Below are 21,184 nucleotides of genomic sequence, written 5' to 3'. Positions count from 1 at the left end.
ATTGAGGGACACCAAAAGGCAGATACAAAGCATTCTTTCCAGAACAAATGTTTATTTCAAATAGGAGCAGGGCTTATAGGATCTTTAGTCTTCTCCTCAGATGAGCGGCGTCTGGCTGGGAGTAAGGGGTTTATTATCACCGTGCTCCACCACCAAGAGCAAACTGGTTTTGTGAAGCCTACTTCACTGTTCTGGACTTCACTGAATTGGCAACGTGGGAGTCAAACAGGATTATTATTAGTAGTAGTAGTATTATTTTTTTATCCTCACCCGAGGATATTTTTCCATTTTTTGTACAGATAGAGTGGGAGGGAGAGAGAGGAAGGGAGAGAGAGAGAAACATCGACGTGAAGGGACACATCGAGTGGCTGCCACCCGCACGACCAACCAGGGCCGGGGACAAACTGCAACCGAAGTACGTGCCCTTAGCGGGAACCGAACCTGGGTCTCTCTGGACCGCAGGCCGACGCTCTAACCGCTGAGCCAAACTGGCCAAGGCCAAACAGGATTATTGACAAGATCTTCCTTCAGCTCTAGTTGGTTTGCCCTGCATTTCTGTTCTTCCAAAAGATTAGAGACTGACTACCTGCTCCAAGGAGCAAAGCAATGCCCATAGACAGGTGAATGACAGGGTGTTAGTAGATATGTTCTTGATTGGAACAAAGTTAAACATAAGGTTCTAATGCCATAGAGCTCCAATGTTGAAAGGAGCTTAGTTAGTGATCATTTGGTTTCCTACCCACATGTATTGATGAGAGAAGTGAAGTAGCATTATTTGGCTTGCTAAAGAAAATATAGATAGAAAGTTCTTCTATTTTACTAGTAAAGATATTTAACAGTCTACTACTTTCAGTACTAGTCTCTTTTGTCAAAAGTATATTTTCATTTTCGTTGTGGATGAGCATTTCTTTCCGTTAGGCAGTGAGATCCGTGGGAGTGGAACTTGTTACCAGTCTTTGCGACACATACAGAGTACATGGTGACCTTAGGTGAGGTGGTTGCTTATTTTCAAAATTCAAACTTTATGAGGATGGTGGCTCACTTTCTTGTGCTACACAAAGTTATTAACTATATGTGGGAAATGTACAATATTCCCTGTGATTTTTCCCCTGTAAAACATCAGTTGTTGACGAAGACTCTGGACATACTCTTCAGAAAATGCTCACATACATACAAACATGAAAATATCACATTGCTTATAGGGTTTTGGATCCTCAGAACCATTCTGTTGCTCTGTAATGGTTTATTGACCATGGGTCATGAACAACTTGTCTGTCATCATTAAAATTCATCATGTGCATGGTTTTCAGACTTAAAATAGTGGAATAGATGAATTATCATTCCTTTGCTCCATTAATTTCAGAGAGAATCAGTTTGTGGATTTTCCAAGAGTGTATTGCTACAATGAGGGTGAGAATTTGAGGGTCTGGGTGATTGAAGGAGATAAGAAATGGAGAACAAGGTGACAGGACATTGAATTTGCTAAAAAAAAACAAAAAAAAAACAGCTAGAAGGAGTGATTATGGTGGATTTAGGTAGATAGAACAAAGAAAGCATTTTATAGCGGAGTTAGTTGCTACTGCCATCCGACAAAACGTCGGACTGGTTAAATCAGAGCCGGGCAGACCTCCTGCAAAAGGCATGTGAGAAGCAGCACACTCACCCCACCACCCAACGCGGGGGGGCGGGGGGGGGAGGACAGTTCCTATTCAAAAGGATTGTAAACTGTGGACAGGCTTCAAAATCACATGTCTGAGAGTTGCCAGTTTAGGAGAAGGAAAAAATTAGATTCTGAAATAGATTTCCACACCCACCCCACCACCCAAGGGGGAAAAAAGACAGAGTTTCTGTTCAAAAAGATTATAAACTGTAGACAATCTTAAAAATCACATGCTTGAGAGTTGCCAGTTTAGGAGGGGGGGGGGAGTAAAGCTCTGAAATATATTGCCAGATTATTGGTGTTTAACTTTCATGAGTTTGCAGCCTGGGAGCCAGCAACCATTTCTGATTCCTGAAATCCTGGGAGTGTATTAGCTCTAGGTGTTAAGATGCAGACTCTGAACTTAACCTTTTTTTTCCTCCTTTTGGCTTTAGTTGATGATTCCGTGGAAACAAAAATGACTTTGCTTAGTTTGGCAGCAATGCAAGAAAGATAAGCTGCTTGGGGAAGAGGGAACCTGTTCCAACCCCTGTCCCAAGGTCTTTTCAAAATGTGTGCGTCAGCCTGAGAAATTTTCATATGTAATGCCTTAGTCTAATTATTTAGTTTGGCTACAAAGGATTGGCGAAGCATGCTTTAATCGTTTTGATGCTAGCACTGTCACAAGGCAGCATTAAATCATTCTGAAATGATAATACATCAGGTTAGTCACTATTTTTGCAGCTGTTTTTCTTTGTCAAATTTGTTTGAAACTGAACCCAATAGAATTCGTTATGGTGAAAGAAAATAAAGCAAAAGACTATGTCAACTTTATATTTCTTTTCCTCAGTGTATAAATAGAAACAAAACATGATATTCCAGTTTCTTAAACATCTTCCTCCCCCAATTGGCACTGCCATTATTCAGGACTTACCGTCTTGCAGAAACTTCTGGGTCGTGTCCCTGCCTTTACCTTCCCTGACTCTCATCCATCTTGAATACTGCAGCCAGGCTTATTCTCTGACACTCAGTTATAGTATTTGTCACTTTTCTGCATAAAATATTTTAGTGGTGTCCAGTTACCTACATAATAACCAATTCCCCAGCCTGGAGTCTTAGGCTCTGGTTACCTGGAGGCTGCCTATGTCCAGCCTTCGTCTCACTGTCCCTACTTACTCTCTGTGTGCCAGCACACTGAACAGCTTCAACTCCACAAATATTTATGAAGTACTTAATTTGTCTCAGACTCTGAGCTAGGTGCTGGGGATTCAAAGGTAAGTTTGCAACATGGTCTTAGTCCCAAAGGAGTTCACACTCCAGAGTAGGAGAAATATTAAAAACACAGGGTGTAACCGCAACATATGGTGATAGATGCCCTTGTACATTCTAGTGTCATTCTGCCTAAAATATAGTTTTCTTTACATCTTTCCTGTAAAGTTTTTATCTCTTTCAGGACTGTTCCCAAATATCACTTCCGTTTGTAAGATACTGAGCTAATACTTATTAAAAAGATTTATTGACATTTTGTGTAAACTATTAGAATTTATTTCACTTACATTATATATGATATACATATCTATTTGCTCATGGATCTGTGAGCCCCCTGAAGGCAGGACTCAGTCATATCACAGCCTTAACTACATGCTCAGCTCCTAACATGTATAAGATTCTAATATCTATCTGTCACTTATTTATACATTCATTGGCTGATTCTTGTATGTGCCCTGACCGGATATCAAACCCATAACCTGGCATATTGAGACGTTGTTCCAAACAACTAAGCTAACTGGTCAGGGCCGCCTGAGAAATTATCTTGTTATCTTTCTTATCAATTAATAATGAATTACTTGAAAATAATGTTTTTAAAAAAATAAAATCCAGTAACATAGAATGGACTTTTATAAATGATGAATGATATTATTACCTTATTGGTACTAATACTCTAGAGTAGTAGAAAATGAAAGGGTGTGATAAATACTTGGGTAAAATCTGAAATGGTTTGGATTCCTATAAACCCGGAACTAAACTTAAATGAGTCTGTCTATATCACAATTTTTCTTCTTCTTTTTTTTTATTTTATTTTATCCTCATCCGAGGACATTTTTCCATTTTTTTATTCAGATAGAGCGGGAGGGAGAAAGAGGAAGAGAGAGAGAAACATCGACATGAAAGGGACACATGGAGTGGCTGCCACCCATACGACCCAACCATGGCCAGGGAAAAAGTGCAACCGAAGTACACGCCCTTAGTGGGAACCGAACCCTGGTCTCTCTGGACCACAGGCTGACGTTCTAACCGCTGAGCCAAACTGGCCAGGGCTATATCACAATTGTATATAAAATAAAGAATTAAGAACTACAGACAAGTGTCAAAGAGAAACGGAGACTGAGACTGAGGTTATATTATCAGCTTTGCCACCACATAATTTTGTAGGACATGTGGTTAACTGTGCTCGAATGAAATACCTTCATTTATAAATCATGAATTTGCATCAATTGATTTTCAAGGTCCCGTTCTGCTTTATAGTTCTGCTTCTATTACTGGTTCAGGATCATATCTCTTTCAGAATCTAATTTTTTTTTTGGATTCAGCCTCTTTGTTTACATCTTCCTGAAATAGGCATAGTATAATCCTGCAAACAGAGACGTCAATCTAAACACTATTAAAAGTAGGAGGGGAAAAATACTATGAGATTTACTACACCCTTAGTTTAAGGCTTACTTTGTATATATTAATTAATTTTATCAGTTTGCAAGTGTTACTATAGTTATTTTATGACTAAGTAGTTTATTTATAAATTAAGAAGGTGAACACGACATTGTAAAATATATGCATTTTATTTCTTTTGTGTCAACTTGTTTTATATTCACTTTAATATTCATTTTTCATAAGTTAAGATTAATGTATCAATAAAATAAAAATATAATAATTACATCTATTTTTTAAATAAGTATAGTTGCTAAAAACTGTATGTTGTCTGCATATATCTAAATTGGTGTTTTCATGTGATATTTATGCATTTACAAAGTGGGACAATGTATGTATTGAAGTAAATAGATATTGTGCTTATTAAGAATTGTTTCTTTCATTCTGTTCTTTTTTCGCTTTCCCATAGACTTGCTGCTTTCAAATAGCTGTATTCCCTTTTTGGGTTCATCAGAAGGACTGGACTTCCAAACAATTCTGTTAGATGAGGAGAGGGCCAGGATGCTCCTGGGTGCCAAGGACCACATCTTCCTGCTCAGTTTGCTTGACTTAAACAAAAATTTTAAGAAGGTCAGTTTATTTATATTAGTTGACTGGATGCATTTATTTTCATCTCTTCCCTTCTCCTTTTCTGTTTTGTTTCAAGTGACTCAGTGTCAAGTGCACTAATATACATGTCAAAAATAACATATTGCCTTTGATACATGTTTCAGATTTTTATGGATTTGTTAAGAACGAATGAGTATAATATCATAACCTTGGGAAATATGAATGAAAGGCATGAAAGAGTAGTAAATAGATAGTTATACATTATATAGTATGAATGCAAAGTTTTGGATTGAAAAGCTAGCAAATGAGTTATTCATCAAGTGTTACCATTTATATCCATAGCAATTTTTGTAAATAAGCATACTTTAAATTAATAACGTGACTATGGTAGCAATTTAACACCACACTCCCAATTTAGATCTGAACATGTTTCTCCTGTGGCCCAATCACACTCAGTTAGTGAACATTAATAATTCCCTAACTGTGGGCTCACTAAGAACAATATTACCACTAAAAGAGAATATATACTACTTATTCAAAACACAAAAGGCAATTGCTGTTATATCCTACATTTTAAATTAGCACTGTGATATCCAAAGCAAAAAGTGGTATGCCTTCGACCTTATAATTATTATTAGCTAGCACTTCAGCAAATATCAGTATTTGTGCAAACAAAGATACATACCAAGGCTAGAAGGGATTGAATGACTGATGAGGACTACATGACCTATTCTGCATCTGTGAGGTATCTTTGTTTTGGTTTTTTTCTTCTTTTCTAGAAGTATTCCAAAAGAAATAGTAGGAGTCTTTGCAAGGTTTCAGGTTAATGGAGACTTCCTCCCATTCAAAAAGAACTGTCGACAGGTAGCTTAGGACTGTGAGGCTGCCTTCGCATTCACCTACAGTGACCACTTTCACTTAACTCTCTAAGTTTGAGATGCTTTCAATAATTAAATATTAGTTGCTCAGTGATTTCAATATTATCAACACTCAGGGCTTTAGTCTACACAGGGAAAATATTTATCTCCATATGTATTAATATTGCTTAATTAATATCTGCATTAGAAACAATGGCTTTTGCTTTTTAAACATTTTAAACTTTAACTTTTCTATACATTTCTGAGTGAGGTCCACTAAAGGAAAAGGAGTTATTTCTTATGAAAGCTCAGATCTAATAAAGAAATAGTCTTTGAGTGCAAATGTACATGCATGCATTTTATGTAATCTGCATTTCTAGAAGAAAGTGTGAGGGATAAAATATTGCCAGTAGTTGTTTTCGCTTGTTTTAATCAACACTTACAAGCACATAAGGTTATCTTTTTTTTCTTCTTCTTTTTTTTTTTGGTATATGCCCCTAGTGGGAACCGAACCTGGGACTCTCTGGTCTGCAGGCCGACGCTCCAATCGCTGAGCGAAACCTGCCAGGGCTAAGGTTATCTTATTTAAAAAATACACATTTCTATAGTCTGGATATTGTTTATAATAAAGTGAAATAAGTAGTTGCTTACATGCTAGAATTTGAAAAGCTTGCCATTATTCTCCATTCCTTTTATTTCCAAGAGTGTGTTTTTTCTTTAGGAATTTCTTTTAAGGACTGTTAAAAGGTACCCCCAGGAGAACCTATTAATGGCATCAACTATATCTCAGTCATCAGTAAATACCTTTTTTAAAAAGCCGAGAGAAAATCTTAGTCAATTGCTTTAAGAGATACTACATAGCTAACAGCAGTTTCCCAAATATGTCTCAGTTTCGTATAATAGCAAAAAGCAATTCATACTTTTAAAGGAATTTATTTTTGTGCTGTTCTCTGCCTTTAGGGATTGGAAGGAAAAGTCCATTTATCTGAACTGAGTGTATTAGATCATTGCTTAAAATAAATTCTGATAGCACAATTTCCTTCTGTGACTATTTTAAGCATATCTTTCTTTGGCCATATTCCATGATTGAAATGACTACTATTTAATCAAATAAATATTTATGAAATATTGATTTCTGTTATAATGATATTGAAATAAATGGTTATTTGAATACATTATAAAATTAGAGTCTGTACTAGAGATTTTCCACCTAACTGATTTTTAAAATGTTTTTATAAGTTGTATAATTCATAAAGAGGTTATGTACGTAAAGGTATGAGTTTAAGTTTATCTAAGTATTCACCTTTAACATTGATATAAATCACTCCAGTGTGAAAAGGTACTCCACAGCAGCAAGTAAGTGTCAAGATGTAGTACTTTAGCAGTGTTTAGACCTACATGGTTTGCATTGGCTCAGTGCTGCTTGGCAAATATCCAAACTCCTCTGTAGAAGAAACCACACATGTTGGGACTCCGTGGGACTGAATGATGTCTTTGTACTACTTAGAGTGAAAGCGATATACAACACATAATTGAGTTATGAGTGACTGGTTGGGAATATTTTCCTCTGGGAATTTTTTATTTTGATTTTTTTATATTTTTACATTTTTTTATTGAATTTCTTGGGGTGACATTGGTTAATAAAATAATATAGGTTTCAGGTGCCCAATTCCATAATATATCATCTGTATATTATATTGTGTTCACCACACTAAATCAAGTCTCCTTCCCTCACCATTTATCCCCCTTATACCCTTTTCTTCCTCCTCCACCCCCTTTCCTTCTGGTAATCACCATACTATCTATGTCTATAAGTTTTGTTTTCTTTATGGTTACTCCCCTTACCATTTTCACCCAGCCCCACAACCGCCATCCCTTCTGACAGCTGCCAGTCTATTCTGTATCTATGTCTCTTTCTATTTTGTTTATTAGTTTCGTCTGCTTTTAGATTCTTCATATGAGTGAAATTATATAGTATTCATCTTTCTCTGGCTGGCTTATTTCACTTAGCATAATGCTTACCAGGTCCATTCACACTGCTGCAAAAGGTAAGATTTCCTTCCTTTTCAGAGCTGAATAGTGTTCCACATGTAAATGTACCACAGGTGTAAGATGATACCTCATTCTGACAGGTGTGAGGTGATACCTCATTGTGGTTTTAATGTGCATTTCTCTGATGATTAGTTATTTTGAGCATCTTTTCATGTCTATTGGCCATCTGTATGTCCTTTTTTGGGGAAGTGCCTATTCCAGGTTCTTTGACCATTTTTTAATTGGATTGTTTATTTTTTGGGTGGTGAGTTTTAAATTTTTTTTAAATTCTTTTAATTAAATGTTTTGGGGTAGCATTGGTTCCCAAAACCATACAGGTCATCATCTGCACACTGCATCGTGCACCCACTGCCCCAAGCACAGTCTCTTTCTGTCCCCGTTTTGCTCCCTTTGCCCACCTCTACCTAACCCCACCCTCCTTTCCTTCTGGCTATCACCACACTCTTCTCTGTGTCTATATGTTATGTATACATGTTTTTCAGCTAATCCCTTTACCTTTTTTCATCAAGTTCCCCCATTTTCCTCCTCTTTGACAGCTGTTAGTCTGTTCCATGTATCCATGCCTCTGTTTCTATTTTGTTCAACAATTTATTTTGTTCATTAGATTCCACATATAAGTGAGAGCATACTGTATTTGTCTTTCTCTTACTGGCTTATTTCACTTAGCATAATACCCTTTAGGTCCATCCATGCTGTCACAAAAGGTAAGATTTACTTCGTTTTTATGGCTGAGTAGTATTACATTGTATAAATGTACCACAGCTAATTTGTTTTTGTTTATTTATTTAATTTTTTTAATCCTCACCTGAGGATATTTCTCTATTTATCGCAGATAGAATGGGAGGGAGGGAGAGAGAAACAGTGATGCAAGAGCAACACATCAACTGGTTGCTTCCCGCATGACCCTAATCAGGGCCACAGACAAACCGCACCTGAACTACATGCCCTTGATCGGAATTGAACCCTAACTGCTGAGCTAAACTGGCTACGGCAGTAACACAGCTATTTTATTCACTCATCTACTAATGGGCACTTGGGCTGTTTCCAGATCTTGGCCACTGTAAATAATGCTGCAGTGAACATAGGGGAGCATATATTCCTTTGAATTACTGTTTCGGGTTTCTTAGGATATATTTCTAGAAGTGGGATCATTGGGTCAAAAGGCAGTTTCATTTTAAATTTTTTGGAGGTAACTCCATGCTGTTTTCCACAGTGGCTGTATCAGTCTGTGTTCCCACCAACAGTGCATGAGGATTCCTTTTTATCCACATCCTTGCCAGCACTTGTTTTTTGTTGATTTATTGATGATAGCCATTCTGGTAGGTGTGAGGTGAGACCTCATTATGGCTTTAATATGCATCTCTCTGAAGACTAATAATGTGACACTGAGCATTTTTTCAAATGTATATTGGCCATCTGTATGTCCTCTTTGGAGAAGTGTCTATTAAGATTCTTTGCTCCTTTTTTAATTGAATTGTTTGTCTTCCTGCTGTTGAGTTGTATACACATTTTTTTTTTTTTTTTTTATAAATTTTGGATATTAACCTCTTATCATATGTATCATTGGCAAATATGTTCTCCCATACAGTGATTTGTCTTTCCATTTTGTTGATGGTTTCCTTTGCTGTGCAAAACATTTTAGTTTGATGTGGTCCCATTTTACTTTTTCTTTTGTTTCCCTTGCCCTAGGAGACATATCAGAAAAAATATTGCTACAAAAATGTCTGAGATTTTACTGCCTATGTTTTCTTCTAAGATTTTTATGGTTTTGTGACTTACATTTAAGTCTTTTATCCATTTTGAGTTTATTCTTTTGTATGATGTAAGGAGATTCATTTTTTTTCTGTACAATTTTCCAAACACTATTTATTGAGTAGACTATTTTCACCCCATTGTATGTTTTTGCCTCCTTTGTAAAATATTTATTGACTATAAAGGTGTGGGTTCATTTCTAGACTCTCAATTCTGTTCCACTGGTCTGTATAGCTGTTTTTATATTAGTACTTTGCATGTTGTTTTGATTACTATGGCCTTGTAATATAGTTTAATATCAGGCAGTATGATTCCTTCAACTTTGTTCTTCTTTTTCAAGATTGCTGTGGCTAGTCATGGTCTTTTGTGATTTGATATAAATTTTTGGAATACTTGTTCTTGTTCTGTGAAATACACCATCAGTGTCTTGATAGGAATTGTGTTGATCTGTAGATTTATTTGGATAGTATGGACATTTTAATGATGTTAATTATTCCTATTCATGAACATGATATATACTTCCTATTATTTGTGTCATCCATTTCTTTTTTCAGTGTCTTATAATTCTCCTAGTACCTGTGTTTTACATCCTTGGTTAAATTTATTTCTAGCTTTTTTTTTTAAAGCAATTGTAAATGGGATTATTTTCTTAGTTTCCCTTTATGATAGTTCATTATTGGTTTATAAAATGCAACTGATTTCTAGATATTTATTTTGTATCCTGCTACTTGACTGAATTCATTTATCAGGTTCAACAATTTTTTGGTGGAATCTTTAGGTTTCTCTATATACAGTATATAATACAGTATATACAATATCTGCAAATAATGACAGTTTTACTTCTTTCTTCCCAATTTAGATGCCTATAATTTCTTCTTCTTGTCTCATTGCTGTGGCTGAGACTTCCAGTACTATGTTGAATAAGAGTGGTGAAAGTAGACTTCCCTGTCTTGCTCCCATTCTTAAGGGAAATGCTTGTAGTTTTTTCCCATTGAGTATGATACTGTCTGTGAGTTTGTCATATAAAGACTTTATTATGTTGAGGTATGTTGCCTTTGTTTCCACTTTGTTAACAGTTTTTATCATAAATGATGGCTGAATTTTATCAAATGTTTTCTCTACATCTATTGATATGATATATGTGGTTTTTATTCTTCATTTTGTTTATGTGGTATATCAAATGTATTGATTTGCAGATATTGTACCAACCTTGCATCCCCAGAATATATCCTACTTGATCATGATGTATGTTTTTTTAACGTATTGCTGGATCTGGTTTGCTAATATTTTCTTGAGGAAATTAGCATCTGTGTTCATCAGAGATATTGGCCTATAATTTTCTTTCTTTATAGTGGCTTTATCTGGTTTTGCAATAAGGCTAAAGCTGGCTTCATAAAATGAGCTTGGGACTCTTTTCTCTTTTTGAATATTTTGAAATAATTTGAGGATACATGTTATATCTTCTTTGAATGTTTGTTAAAATACACCTGTGAAGCCATTTGGTCCAGGACTTTTTTTTGTTGGAAATTGTTTTAATTACTGCTTTCGTTTCACTAGTTGTAATCTGTCTATTCAGATTATTTGATTCAGTTTTTGAAGATTACATGTTTCTAGGAATTAATCTATTTCATCCAGGTTGTCTAAGTTGTTGGGTTCCTTGTCTTCCTTTTGTTGAGTTGTAGGAGCACTCTATATATTTTGGAAATTAACCCCTTATCTGATATATCATTGGCAATTATGCTCTCCCATACAGTGGGTAGCCTTTCCGTTTTGAAGATTGTATCTTTCGCTGTGCAGAAGCTTTTGACTTTGATGTAATTCTATGTGTTCATTTTCACCTTTGTTTCTGTTGCCTTAGGTGATGTATCAGTAAAAATTCTGCTGCGCATGATGTCTGAAATTTTGTTGCCTACAGTTTCTTCTAGAATTTTTATGGATTCATGAGTCACATTTAAGTCTTTTATCCATTTTGAGTTTATTCTTGTGTAGGGTGTAAGTTGACGGTCTAGTTTCATTTTTCTGCATGTAGCTGTCCAATTTTCCCAACACCATTTATTAAAGATGCTGTTCTTACTCCACTGTATGCTCTTGCCACCTTTGTCAAATATTAATTGAGCATATTGCCTTGTATCCATTTCTGGGTTCTCTGTTCTGTTCCACTGGTCTATATGCCTATTCTTGTGCCAGTACCAGGCTGTTTTGATTACAGTGGCTTTGTAGTATAACCTGATATCTGGTAATGTGATCCCTCCTACTTTGTTCTTCTTTTTCAAGATTGCTGTGGCTATTCGAGGTCTTTTTTGGTTCCATATGAACATTTGAAGTACGTGTTCTAATTCTATGAAGTATGCCATTGGTATTGTGATGGGAATTGCATTGAATCTATAGATTGCTTTGGGTAGTATGGACATTTTAATGATGTTAAGTCTTTCAATCCATAAACAAGGTATGTGCTTCCACTTTTTTATATCTTCCTCTATTTCTTTTTTCAATGACCTGTAGTTTTCTGCGAATAGGTCCTTTATTTCTTCGGTTAAGTTTATTCCTAGGTATCTTAATTTTTTTGCTGCAATGGTAAATGGAATTGTTTTCTTAGTTTCTCTTTCTGTAAGTTCATCATTGGTGTATAAGAATGCCATCGATTTCTTGACGTTAATTTTGTATCTGCTACTTTTCCAAATTCATTTATTAAATCTAGTAATTTTTGATGGAGTCTTTGGATTTTCTACGTATAGTATCATGTCATCTGCAAATAATGACAGTTTCACTTCCTCCTTTCCAATTTGGATCCCTTTTATTTTTTCTTCCTGTCGGATTGCTCTGGCTAAGACTTCCAGTACTATGTTAAATAGGAGTGGTGAAAGTGGGCATCCTTACCTTGTTCCTGTTCTTAAGGAAAATGCTTTTAGTTTTTGCCCATTGAGTATGATGTTGGCTGTAGGTCTTTCATATATGGCCTTTATTATGTGGAGATATGATCCCTCTATTCCCATATTGCTGAGCATTTTTATCAGAAATGGATGCTGGATTTTGTCGAAGGCTTTTTCGGCATCTATTGATATGATCATGTGGTTTTTATTCTTCATTTTATTTATGTGGTGCATCACGTTTATTGATTTGTGAATATTGTACTAGCCTCGCATCCCTGGGATGACTCCCACTTGGTCATGGTGGATAATTTTTTTCATGTATTGCTGGATCCAATTTGCTAGTATTTTGTTTAGGATTTTGGCATCTATGTTCATCAGGGATACTGACCTGTAGGTTTCTTTGTAGTGTCTTTTTCTGGTTTTGGAATTAGAATTATGCTGGCTTCATAAAACAAGTTTGGATGTCTTCCTTCTTGAATTTTTTGAAATAGTTTGAGGAGAATGGGTATTAGTTCTTCTTTGAATGTTCGGTAAAACTCCTCTGTGAAATCATCCGGGCCTGGGCTTTTGTTGGCAGGGAGAGTCTTGATTACATCTTCAATTTCTTCGATTGTTATTGGTCTATTCAAGTTTTCTATCTCCTCCTTGTCCAGTTTTGGGAGACTATGTGTTTCTAGAAATTTGTCCTTTCGCTTAGATTGTTGAATTTGTTGCCATATAATTGCTCATAGTAGTTGTTAACGATCTTTTGTATTTCTGTGGTGTCAGTTTTTACTTCTCCTCTTTCATTTTTGATTTTGTGTATTTGGGTTCTCTTTGATTCTTGGTAAGTCTAGCTAAGGGTCCATCAATCTCGTTAATCTTTTGAAAAAACAGCTCTTTAAATTTTTTTTTATTTATTTCTGCTCTGATCTTTACTATTTCCTTCCTTCTACCTGCTCTGGGGTTTTCTTTTATGTTTGCTCTCTAGTTCTTTAAGTTGTGAGGTTAGATAATCTATTCGAGATTTTTCTTGTTTTTTGAGGTAGGCCTGTAGTGCTATGACCTTCCATTTTGAATGATAGCCTTGCTGGGTAGAGTGTCTTGGATTCACATTCTTGTTTTTCATGACCTTGATTACCTCATGCCATTCCCTTCTGGCCTGTAGTGTTTCTTGTGAGAAGTTAGCTGAGGGCCTTATGGGGTTTCCTTTGTAGGTAACCTGTTGCTTCTGTCTTGCTGCTTTTAGGATTCTCTCTTTGTCTTTAATTTGTGGCATTTTGATTACTATGTGTCTTGATGTGGGCTTGTTTGGGTTCTTCTTACTTGGGGCTTTCTGTGCATCTTGAACTTGAATACCTTCTTCCTTCACCAAATTAGGTTTTCTGTCACTATTTATTCAAATATATTATCTAACCCTTGCTCATTTTCTCCTTCTTCGGGGACTCCTATGATATGAATGTTATTACGTTTCCAGTTGTCCCACAGTTCTCTTAAGCTGTTTTCCTGTTTTTTAATTATTTTTTCCTTTTGGCTTTCTGCTTCGTTGATTTTTTCTACCCTGTCTTCTAATTCACTGATCAGGTTCTCAGCTTCCTCTACTCTGCTCCTTAGACTTTCCAATGTTTTTTTTTATTTCTGATATGTCATTCTTCATTTCTTCTTGGTGGTTTTTAATTTCCAACTGGTTGATTCTCAACATTTCTATGTCTTTACTCATGGTGCTCATGTCCTTACACATGCTGTTGAGCTTCCTCAAGGTCATGGCTCTGAATTCTAGTTCTGTTAACTTGCTTAACTGCACCTCATTTATCTCATCTTTGGTAGGGGTCTCTTGTTCTTTTATTTGGCTTTTGTTTCTGTGTTTCACCATTTTGGCTATCTCAGTGGGCTTTGGAGTCTGCCAAATTTTCCCTGTGGGTGTTGGTGTTCTGCTGTTTGTGGCTCCCTCTCCTGGGTTTGGATGAGGCAGGGAGGACCCACTTTAAACACCACTGTCAAGTCTTAACTTTCCTGGTTAGAGTTGCTAGCCCAGGGAATGGTAGTTATCCTCTAGCTTTTTTGCCTGGAGGCTATTAGTAGGTGTCACCTGAAGAACCTTGGTTTCTGAGTTGACTGAAAAACTCCCTCAGGTGCTCAGTGTAAAGGATTTCCAGAGGGTGGGGCAGATGCTGGTTGTTAATGCGCCTAAATTAGCATTTCAATAGCCACCAGGTGGGGTTGAATCTCTGAGGGAGGGGCCGCTGCCTCTCCCCAGGGCCCTGGGAAGGAGTAAGATGACCACAGTCCTGAGTGGCTGCACTCAGCAAAAGCTCTGATCATCCTCCAAATCCCGAGTGTCCCCACACAGTTCCAGTCCAGTCTGCCCTCCCTCTGCTGGAGCCCAAGTTGAGTGGCTGCAGACAATTTAGCTGCTGTCTGGGCTCTGTGCCACCGTGGAGCCACCTGGGGCTTTAACCCAAGGGTGCTGCTCCAAGCTAAGGGTGGCGGAGGCTGCGGCAGGTCCCAGCCGAGGGCGTAGCACCCAGCCATGTTCGCAGGACCCAGCCGAGGCAGCTGCTGCTCCCAGCCAAGGCCACAGGACCCAGCCGAGGGTGCAGCTTCCATCGAGGCCGCTGGTCCCAGCCGAGGCCGCAGAGGTCCCAGCTGAGGCCGCAGCAGGTCCCAGCCCAGGCTGCTGCGGACGGTAAGCTCCCGGCTCCCTCTCGCGTCCTCGCCAGTCTACCAGGAATGAGTCAGTGTCCCTGGTTATGTGGTCCTCCAAGCTGCCTTTTGGTTGCCCCTTCCTGGTGACTTGTCTTTATTTTCGTTGTAATTCCAGTTTGGTCCTGGGAGATGGTCTGTGTAGCTTCCATTCACTCTGCCGCCATTTTTTCTCCCTTCTTATTTTTCTTTTTAAAAAAATTTTTTTTCTTTATTGATTTTTAAAGAGAGAGGAGGGGAGAGGGAGAGAGAGAGATAGAAACATCGATGAGAGAGAACATTGATTGGCCACCTCCTGCATGCCCCACTGGGGATCGGGCCCACAACCTGGTCATGTGCCCTGACTGGAATCAAATTGGTGACTTTTTGGTGCATGGGTCAATGCTCAACCACTGAGCCATACCGGCCAGGCCACAATATTTTCTTACAATCTTTTGTATTTCTTTAGTGTCAATTATTGCTTCCACTTTCATTTAAAATTTTATGTTATTCGATTCTTCTCTCTTTTTTTCTTGATGAATTTGTTACAGGTTTTCAATCTTATTTATCTTTTCAAAGACCCAACTCTTGTTTTCATTGATCTTTTGTATTTTTTTTTTTTTTTTTTTACTCTATTTGTCTATTTTTTCTCTGGTCTTTATTATTTTCTTCTATTCACTTTGGGCTTTGTTGTTCTTTTTCAAGTTACTTTAAGTGTGAAGTTAGATTGTTTATTTGAGATATTTCCTGTTTCTTGGGATAGGCATGTAATACTATGGGTTTTCCTCTTTCTCTGTGTCTAATAGTATTTGGGTTGTTCTGTTCTCATTTTCATTTGTTTCAAGGTATATTTTGATTTCTTCTTTGAACTCATTTTTTTTTTTTTTTTACCCATTCATTGTTTAATTTCAATCTTCTTAAATTAATTGTCACTTGTTTTGTGTTCTAACATGTTGTCTATCCTAGAAAGTGTTCCATGTGCACTTGGAAAGAATATATATTCTGCTTCTTTGGGGTGAAATGTTTTGAAGATATCAGTTAAATTTATTTGATCTAGTGTATCATTTAAGGCCCCACTTTTCTTGTTGATTTTCTAGATCCATTTATGTTACTAGGGTTTTTACATCCCCTTTTATGACTGTATTACTGTCAATGTCTTTATTTATATCAAGATTTGCTTTACATATTTAGATGTTCCTATGTTGGGTGCATAAATATTTACAAGGGTTATATCTTCTTGTTGGATTCCTCTATTTGTCATTACATGTGTCTTTCTTTGTCTCTTACTATAGTCTGTTGTTGCTGTTGTTGTTAACCCTCAGTGGAGGATATTATTTCCATTGATTTTTAGAGAGTGTGGAAGAGAAGAAGGGATGGGGAGAGAGAGAGAAGCGTCAATTGAGAGAGACACATCAATTGGTTGCCTCCCACACGTGCCTTGACTGGGTCTGAAGACCAAATCTGCAACCCAGGTAAGTGCCTTTGACCAGGAATTGAACCTGCTACCCTTTGGTCCATAAGTCAATGTTTTAACAACTGAGCCATGCCAGCCAGGGCTCTTACTATAGTTTTATTTTATAAGTCTATTTGTCAGAAACAGATATTGCTACCTCAGCTTTTTTTTTTTTTTTTTCTATTTTCATGAAATATATTTTCATCCCTTACTCTTAATCTGTGTGTATCTTTCATTCTGAGTTGGGTCTCTTACTGACAGCATATATATCAATCTTGTTTTCTTATCTGTTCAGCTATCTTATGTTTTCCTATTGGAGTATTTAAGCCATTTACACTTAAAGTAATTATGGATCAGTGCATATGTATTGTCATTTTACTCTTTTAACTATTTTTCTCTGACCTTTTTCCCCCCATCTTTTCCTTGTTAAAGCAGCCCTTTAACATTTCTTGTAATACTGGTTTGGTGATAACAAACTCTGCAGCTTTTTATTGCCTGGAACTCTATTTCTCTTTCAAGTGTGAATGACAGCCTTACTCGGTAAAGTAGTCTTGATTGTAGGTTCTTCCTTTTCATCACTTTGAATAGTTAATGCCAATCCTTACTGGCCCAAAATGTTTCTGTTGAAAAATCAGCTAACAGTCTAGTGGGAGCTTTTGTCAGTAACTAACGGTTTTTCTTTTGCACCTTTTAAGATTCTTCCTGATTTTAACCTTTGCCCTTTTAATTACTATGTGTCTTAGTGTAGGACTTTTTGGGTCTGTCTTGTTTGGGACTCTCTATTCTTCCTGGACTTGTGTGACTTTTTCCTTCACCAGGATAGGGAAGTTTTCAGTCATTATTTCTTCAAATAGATTCTCTACCTTTTGCTCTCTCTTGCCTTCTTCTGGTATCCCTATTATGCAGATGTTATTATGCTTCACATTGTCCCAAGGTTTCTAACATTATCCTCATTTTTTTTTTTTTAATTCTTTTTTCTTTTTGCTACTCTGATTGGCTGTTTTCTGCTACCTTGTCTTCCAAATTGCTGATTCAAACCTCAGTTTCATCCAACTTTCTGTGTATTTTTTTCAGTGTATTATTTATTTTAGATATTGTATTCTTCTTCTTCTTTTTTTTTTTTAATCCTCACCCGAAGACACTTTTTCATTTTTTGTTCAGATAGAGTGGGAGGAAGAGTGAGAGAGAAACATCGACATGAAAGGGACACATCGAGTGGCTGCTACCCGCACGACCCAATCAGGGCTGGGGACAAACTGCAACTGAGGTACATGCTATTAGCAGGAACTGAACCCAGGTCTCTCTAGAAAGCAGGCCAACACTCTAACCACTGAGCCAAACCGGGCAAGGCTGTATTCTTCGTTATTAACTAGTTCTTTTTTTTTTGTTTCTATGACCTTTTCCATGTTGTAGTTTTCCCTAAGTGCCTTGTTGTTCTTGCTAAGTCCTTGAGCATCCTTATAATCATCTTTCTTAATTCTGTATCTTTTAAGTTCCTTGCCTCCTTTTCTTTTAGCTGTTTTTCTGGAACTTCCTTCTGTTCTTTCATTTGGAACAAGTTTTTTGTTTCCTCATTTTGGCTGCCTCTTTTTGTTTGTTTTTATGTATTAGATTGATCTACTATGACTCTCAGTCTTGGTAGGGTAGCCTTATGTTGTAGGTGTCCTGTGGGGTCCATTGCACAGTCCCCGTGATCACCAGAGTTGGGTGCTCCAGAATTTCTCTTGTTTGGGTATGTGAACCCTCCTGTTTTAATTGAGTCTTCATTGCTTTTTGCCCATTTATTAGTGGGATCAACCCTCAAGGTGGCTGACTGTGAGGGTCAACCCCAACCATGGTTCATGAGCTGCTGTACAGGTGCTAAGCACACAATGCAGACTTTGGCAACGTCTGGTGCCTGCTTATATCTCCTTTTGGACATGCCACTTGTGAAGCTTATTGGATCCTGCTCTGATGTTTACTGAATCTGGCCACTGAGTGTGTTGGTTATGGGTTTGTGAGGAGGACTGAGGCATAAGCCAATGTCAAACACTGCATGTGACTGGCCATGGGCAACCTGTTTGGAGCTACCAAGTGATTCAGTTTGTGGCTGCCTTGCTGGGCCTGGGTGTTCATGGGAAAGATCAAGCTGCCCATCAAGGCTGGTTTTTACAAGTACTAGGCCTGGAACAAGATCAGCATAAGTCCTAAGACACTCAAGATCTGCCTCTACCTGTCTCAGTCACTGAAAGAGACACTGGTGGTATTCCAAGTACATGAGGTAGGTTCTCAGTGAGTCACCAGGTATGGACTAGTGGCATTCACCAGTTTAATGCGCATGTAACTTGGTTCCAGTGCTGGGTCTGAGGCCACTCAGCAAAAATCCCTGGGCATACCAATTGTAGATGCTACCTGCTGGGTTCTCACATACCTTTGTTATGCGGTGAGGTCTCGGGGAGTCATCAGGGTAAGACCAATAAAGTTTTTCAGATTCACACAGACCAGTATTTGGCTGTGTGAAGGGAATATTTTTTCCTGTCCAAGAGCCACACAATTCAGTCTGTTCCCAGATTATACTGGGAGGAGCCTAAGCTCAGCAGGATGGGACCTCTGGGAGTTGGGAGGATGAAGCTATTTGATCTCCTGTGATAGCAAGGTGCTGGTCAGGCTTTGGGCAAGGTAGGGCATGTGCCCCCCACCCAGAACTACACAACTCTGTCCCATATTTTTCCCAGTTCTTGGTGGGTGGGCCGCTGGGTGCCCATTGAGTGGGGACAGTAGATCTCCTGTGAAGGGGAAGCACTAGTCAGGTTCATGAAAGTGGAGGGAATGTCCTTTTTTCTCAAAGCCACACAACTCAGTCACTGACACCACTTCTACATCCCAGCCAATGCAGCTGACTTCCCAGCAGGGTGTGAGTGAGCTCTGTAGAGTGGGGTGACAGTGAATCCAAAGGGTGGTGCTATTGCTTTCCCTCAGGCTGATGCCATCTGAAGGAGAATGCTCCACCCAAGAAAGATGGTGTCTGTGGTATGGGAGAATGACTCTGCATAAGGATCCTGGAAGCCTTCCCTTCAGTTCTTTCCCCAGAGACACAAATGCCAGATTCTCCTCATGCAACTAGTCCATTCAGCGCTTACTCTACCAGACCCCAGGGTGAGTGGCTGTGAATGAAATTTTGTGTGCTAGCCCTTTTGGTGGGTGCCTGTGTCTCTAGTGGAGTTCTGTCTCTCCTTGATAGACAGAATCCTCACTGATTTTCACAGCTACAGGTTATGTGGGTACCTCGTCCCAGCTCTGGTGCTCTGGACTAGGGAGACCCCATGCTTCTCAGGAGAATCCCTCTCCAGCTGAGATATCCCTCCAGAACCTCAGCTGCTGCTCATCTATGGGAGCGAGGCCAGCCCTTTTCACATAGTTGCCCTTTCTACCAGTCTCCATGTAGTTTCTTCAGTAAATCCTTGGTTGTAAGATTTCTCTTCAGCTAGTATTCAGTTGGTTATTCAGGATGATCATTTCCTCTGGGAAATTTTTAAGAAAATGTTTGTAGAGCATATTCAATTGAAGTATCCAAATTCAGGATATATGTTTTACTTAAAGTTTTTGTACAAACAAGACTATGCCTGTTAAAAATAACCATCATTATTTCATATTGCCCGCATGCCTTTAGTAGGGAATGAATGGAAGTTATAGAAAAATTATGTACAAAACTAATTTGGTAGTAAATATTTAATAATACTCTTCTTGTTATCTTTACCCTTTTCAGAATAGATTTTGAGTCTTCTACAATGGATGTACTGGTATATGCTCAATAAGCTTTGATGAGTAAACTACTGTAGAAGAAAGTCAAAAATGAGACCATTAGTTCATTTTTACAATCTAGAGAGTAAAAATAAAGTAGACTTTCTAACCTCTCTAACATTTAGATAAGAAAGATAAGATTTTGATTTTTTATTTTATTTTATTTTTTTGAGCAGTAGGACTCCTTTCTGTAGGGACTCAATAATAAATTTAAGAGTATTAACACACATTATGGGAGATATGATACCTCACATTTTAAGGGGATTTTCTAAATTTTCTTTGTAAGGCCTCTCTTAGTTAAGGGATGTGAATTTCTTTCTAGGGAAAGTTTGAGACAAATATGCACATTATTTGACATACCCTTTCCCCAACACCAGACCACAATGAATCCCTTAGAACCAGCCAGAAAAGATCTCGTTCTAAGGGCAAGAAATGGATCTGCAACAGTATTTACCACTCCTGACTATTTTGTTACAGATTGAGTCCCCCCAGAAGCTAATTATGAGATAAAGGTTAACATATAGGATATTTTTAAGGTGGTATGCTTGGGATCAACACATGTGAGAGAGTAACTGAGGAAGTAATGTTAGACAAAGGGAAGCTGATCTGTGATGCAGTTCCAACAAAAGCTTCAGTTAACGGGCCAAGCTGATTACATTATTTAGCTGGGGTTATCTTTAAAAGAGAATCTCTATTTTCTATCTAATCTATTCACCATGACCATCAATATTATCTCTTAAAAAATAAAAATCTTATCATATTTCTTATTGTTTTATACACTTCTGGCAGTTCTTGATTTCTGAGAAACTTGAATGAACTCCAGATTTCTATTGACTTCTAGGCTTTTCCCAAAACATTTCTACTT

The 21,184-nt window shown here is 37.7% G+C and overlaps 1 protein-coding gene across 1 annotated transcript in view; it reads left to right on the top strand.

The window, feature by feature from the left end:
* Positions 1-21,184, top strand: part of SEMA3D (semaphorin 3D) — a 155,337-nt gene that overhangs the window by 18,660 nt on the left and 115,493 nt on the right. Inside the window, exon 2 of the mRNA XM_036247468.1 lies at positions 4,755-4,915. Coding sequence (XP_036103361.1) covers positions 4,755-4,915 — 161 coding nt within the window. The remainder of the gene's footprint in view (positions 1-4,754; positions 4,916-21,184) is intronic.

This window comes from Molossus molossus, unplaced genomic scaffold (assembly GCF_014108415.1).
Source record: "Molossus molossus isolate mMolMol1 unplaced genomic scaffold, mMolMol1.p scaffold_m16_p_7, whole genome shotgun sequence".
Classification (NCBI taxonomy): domain Eukaryota; kingdom Metazoa; phylum Chordata; class Mammalia; order Chiroptera; family Molossidae; genus Molossus; species Molossus molossus.
The sequence above is the reverse complement of the archived record's forward strand: the minus strand, read 5'-3'. Positions and strand labels throughout refer to the sequence as shown.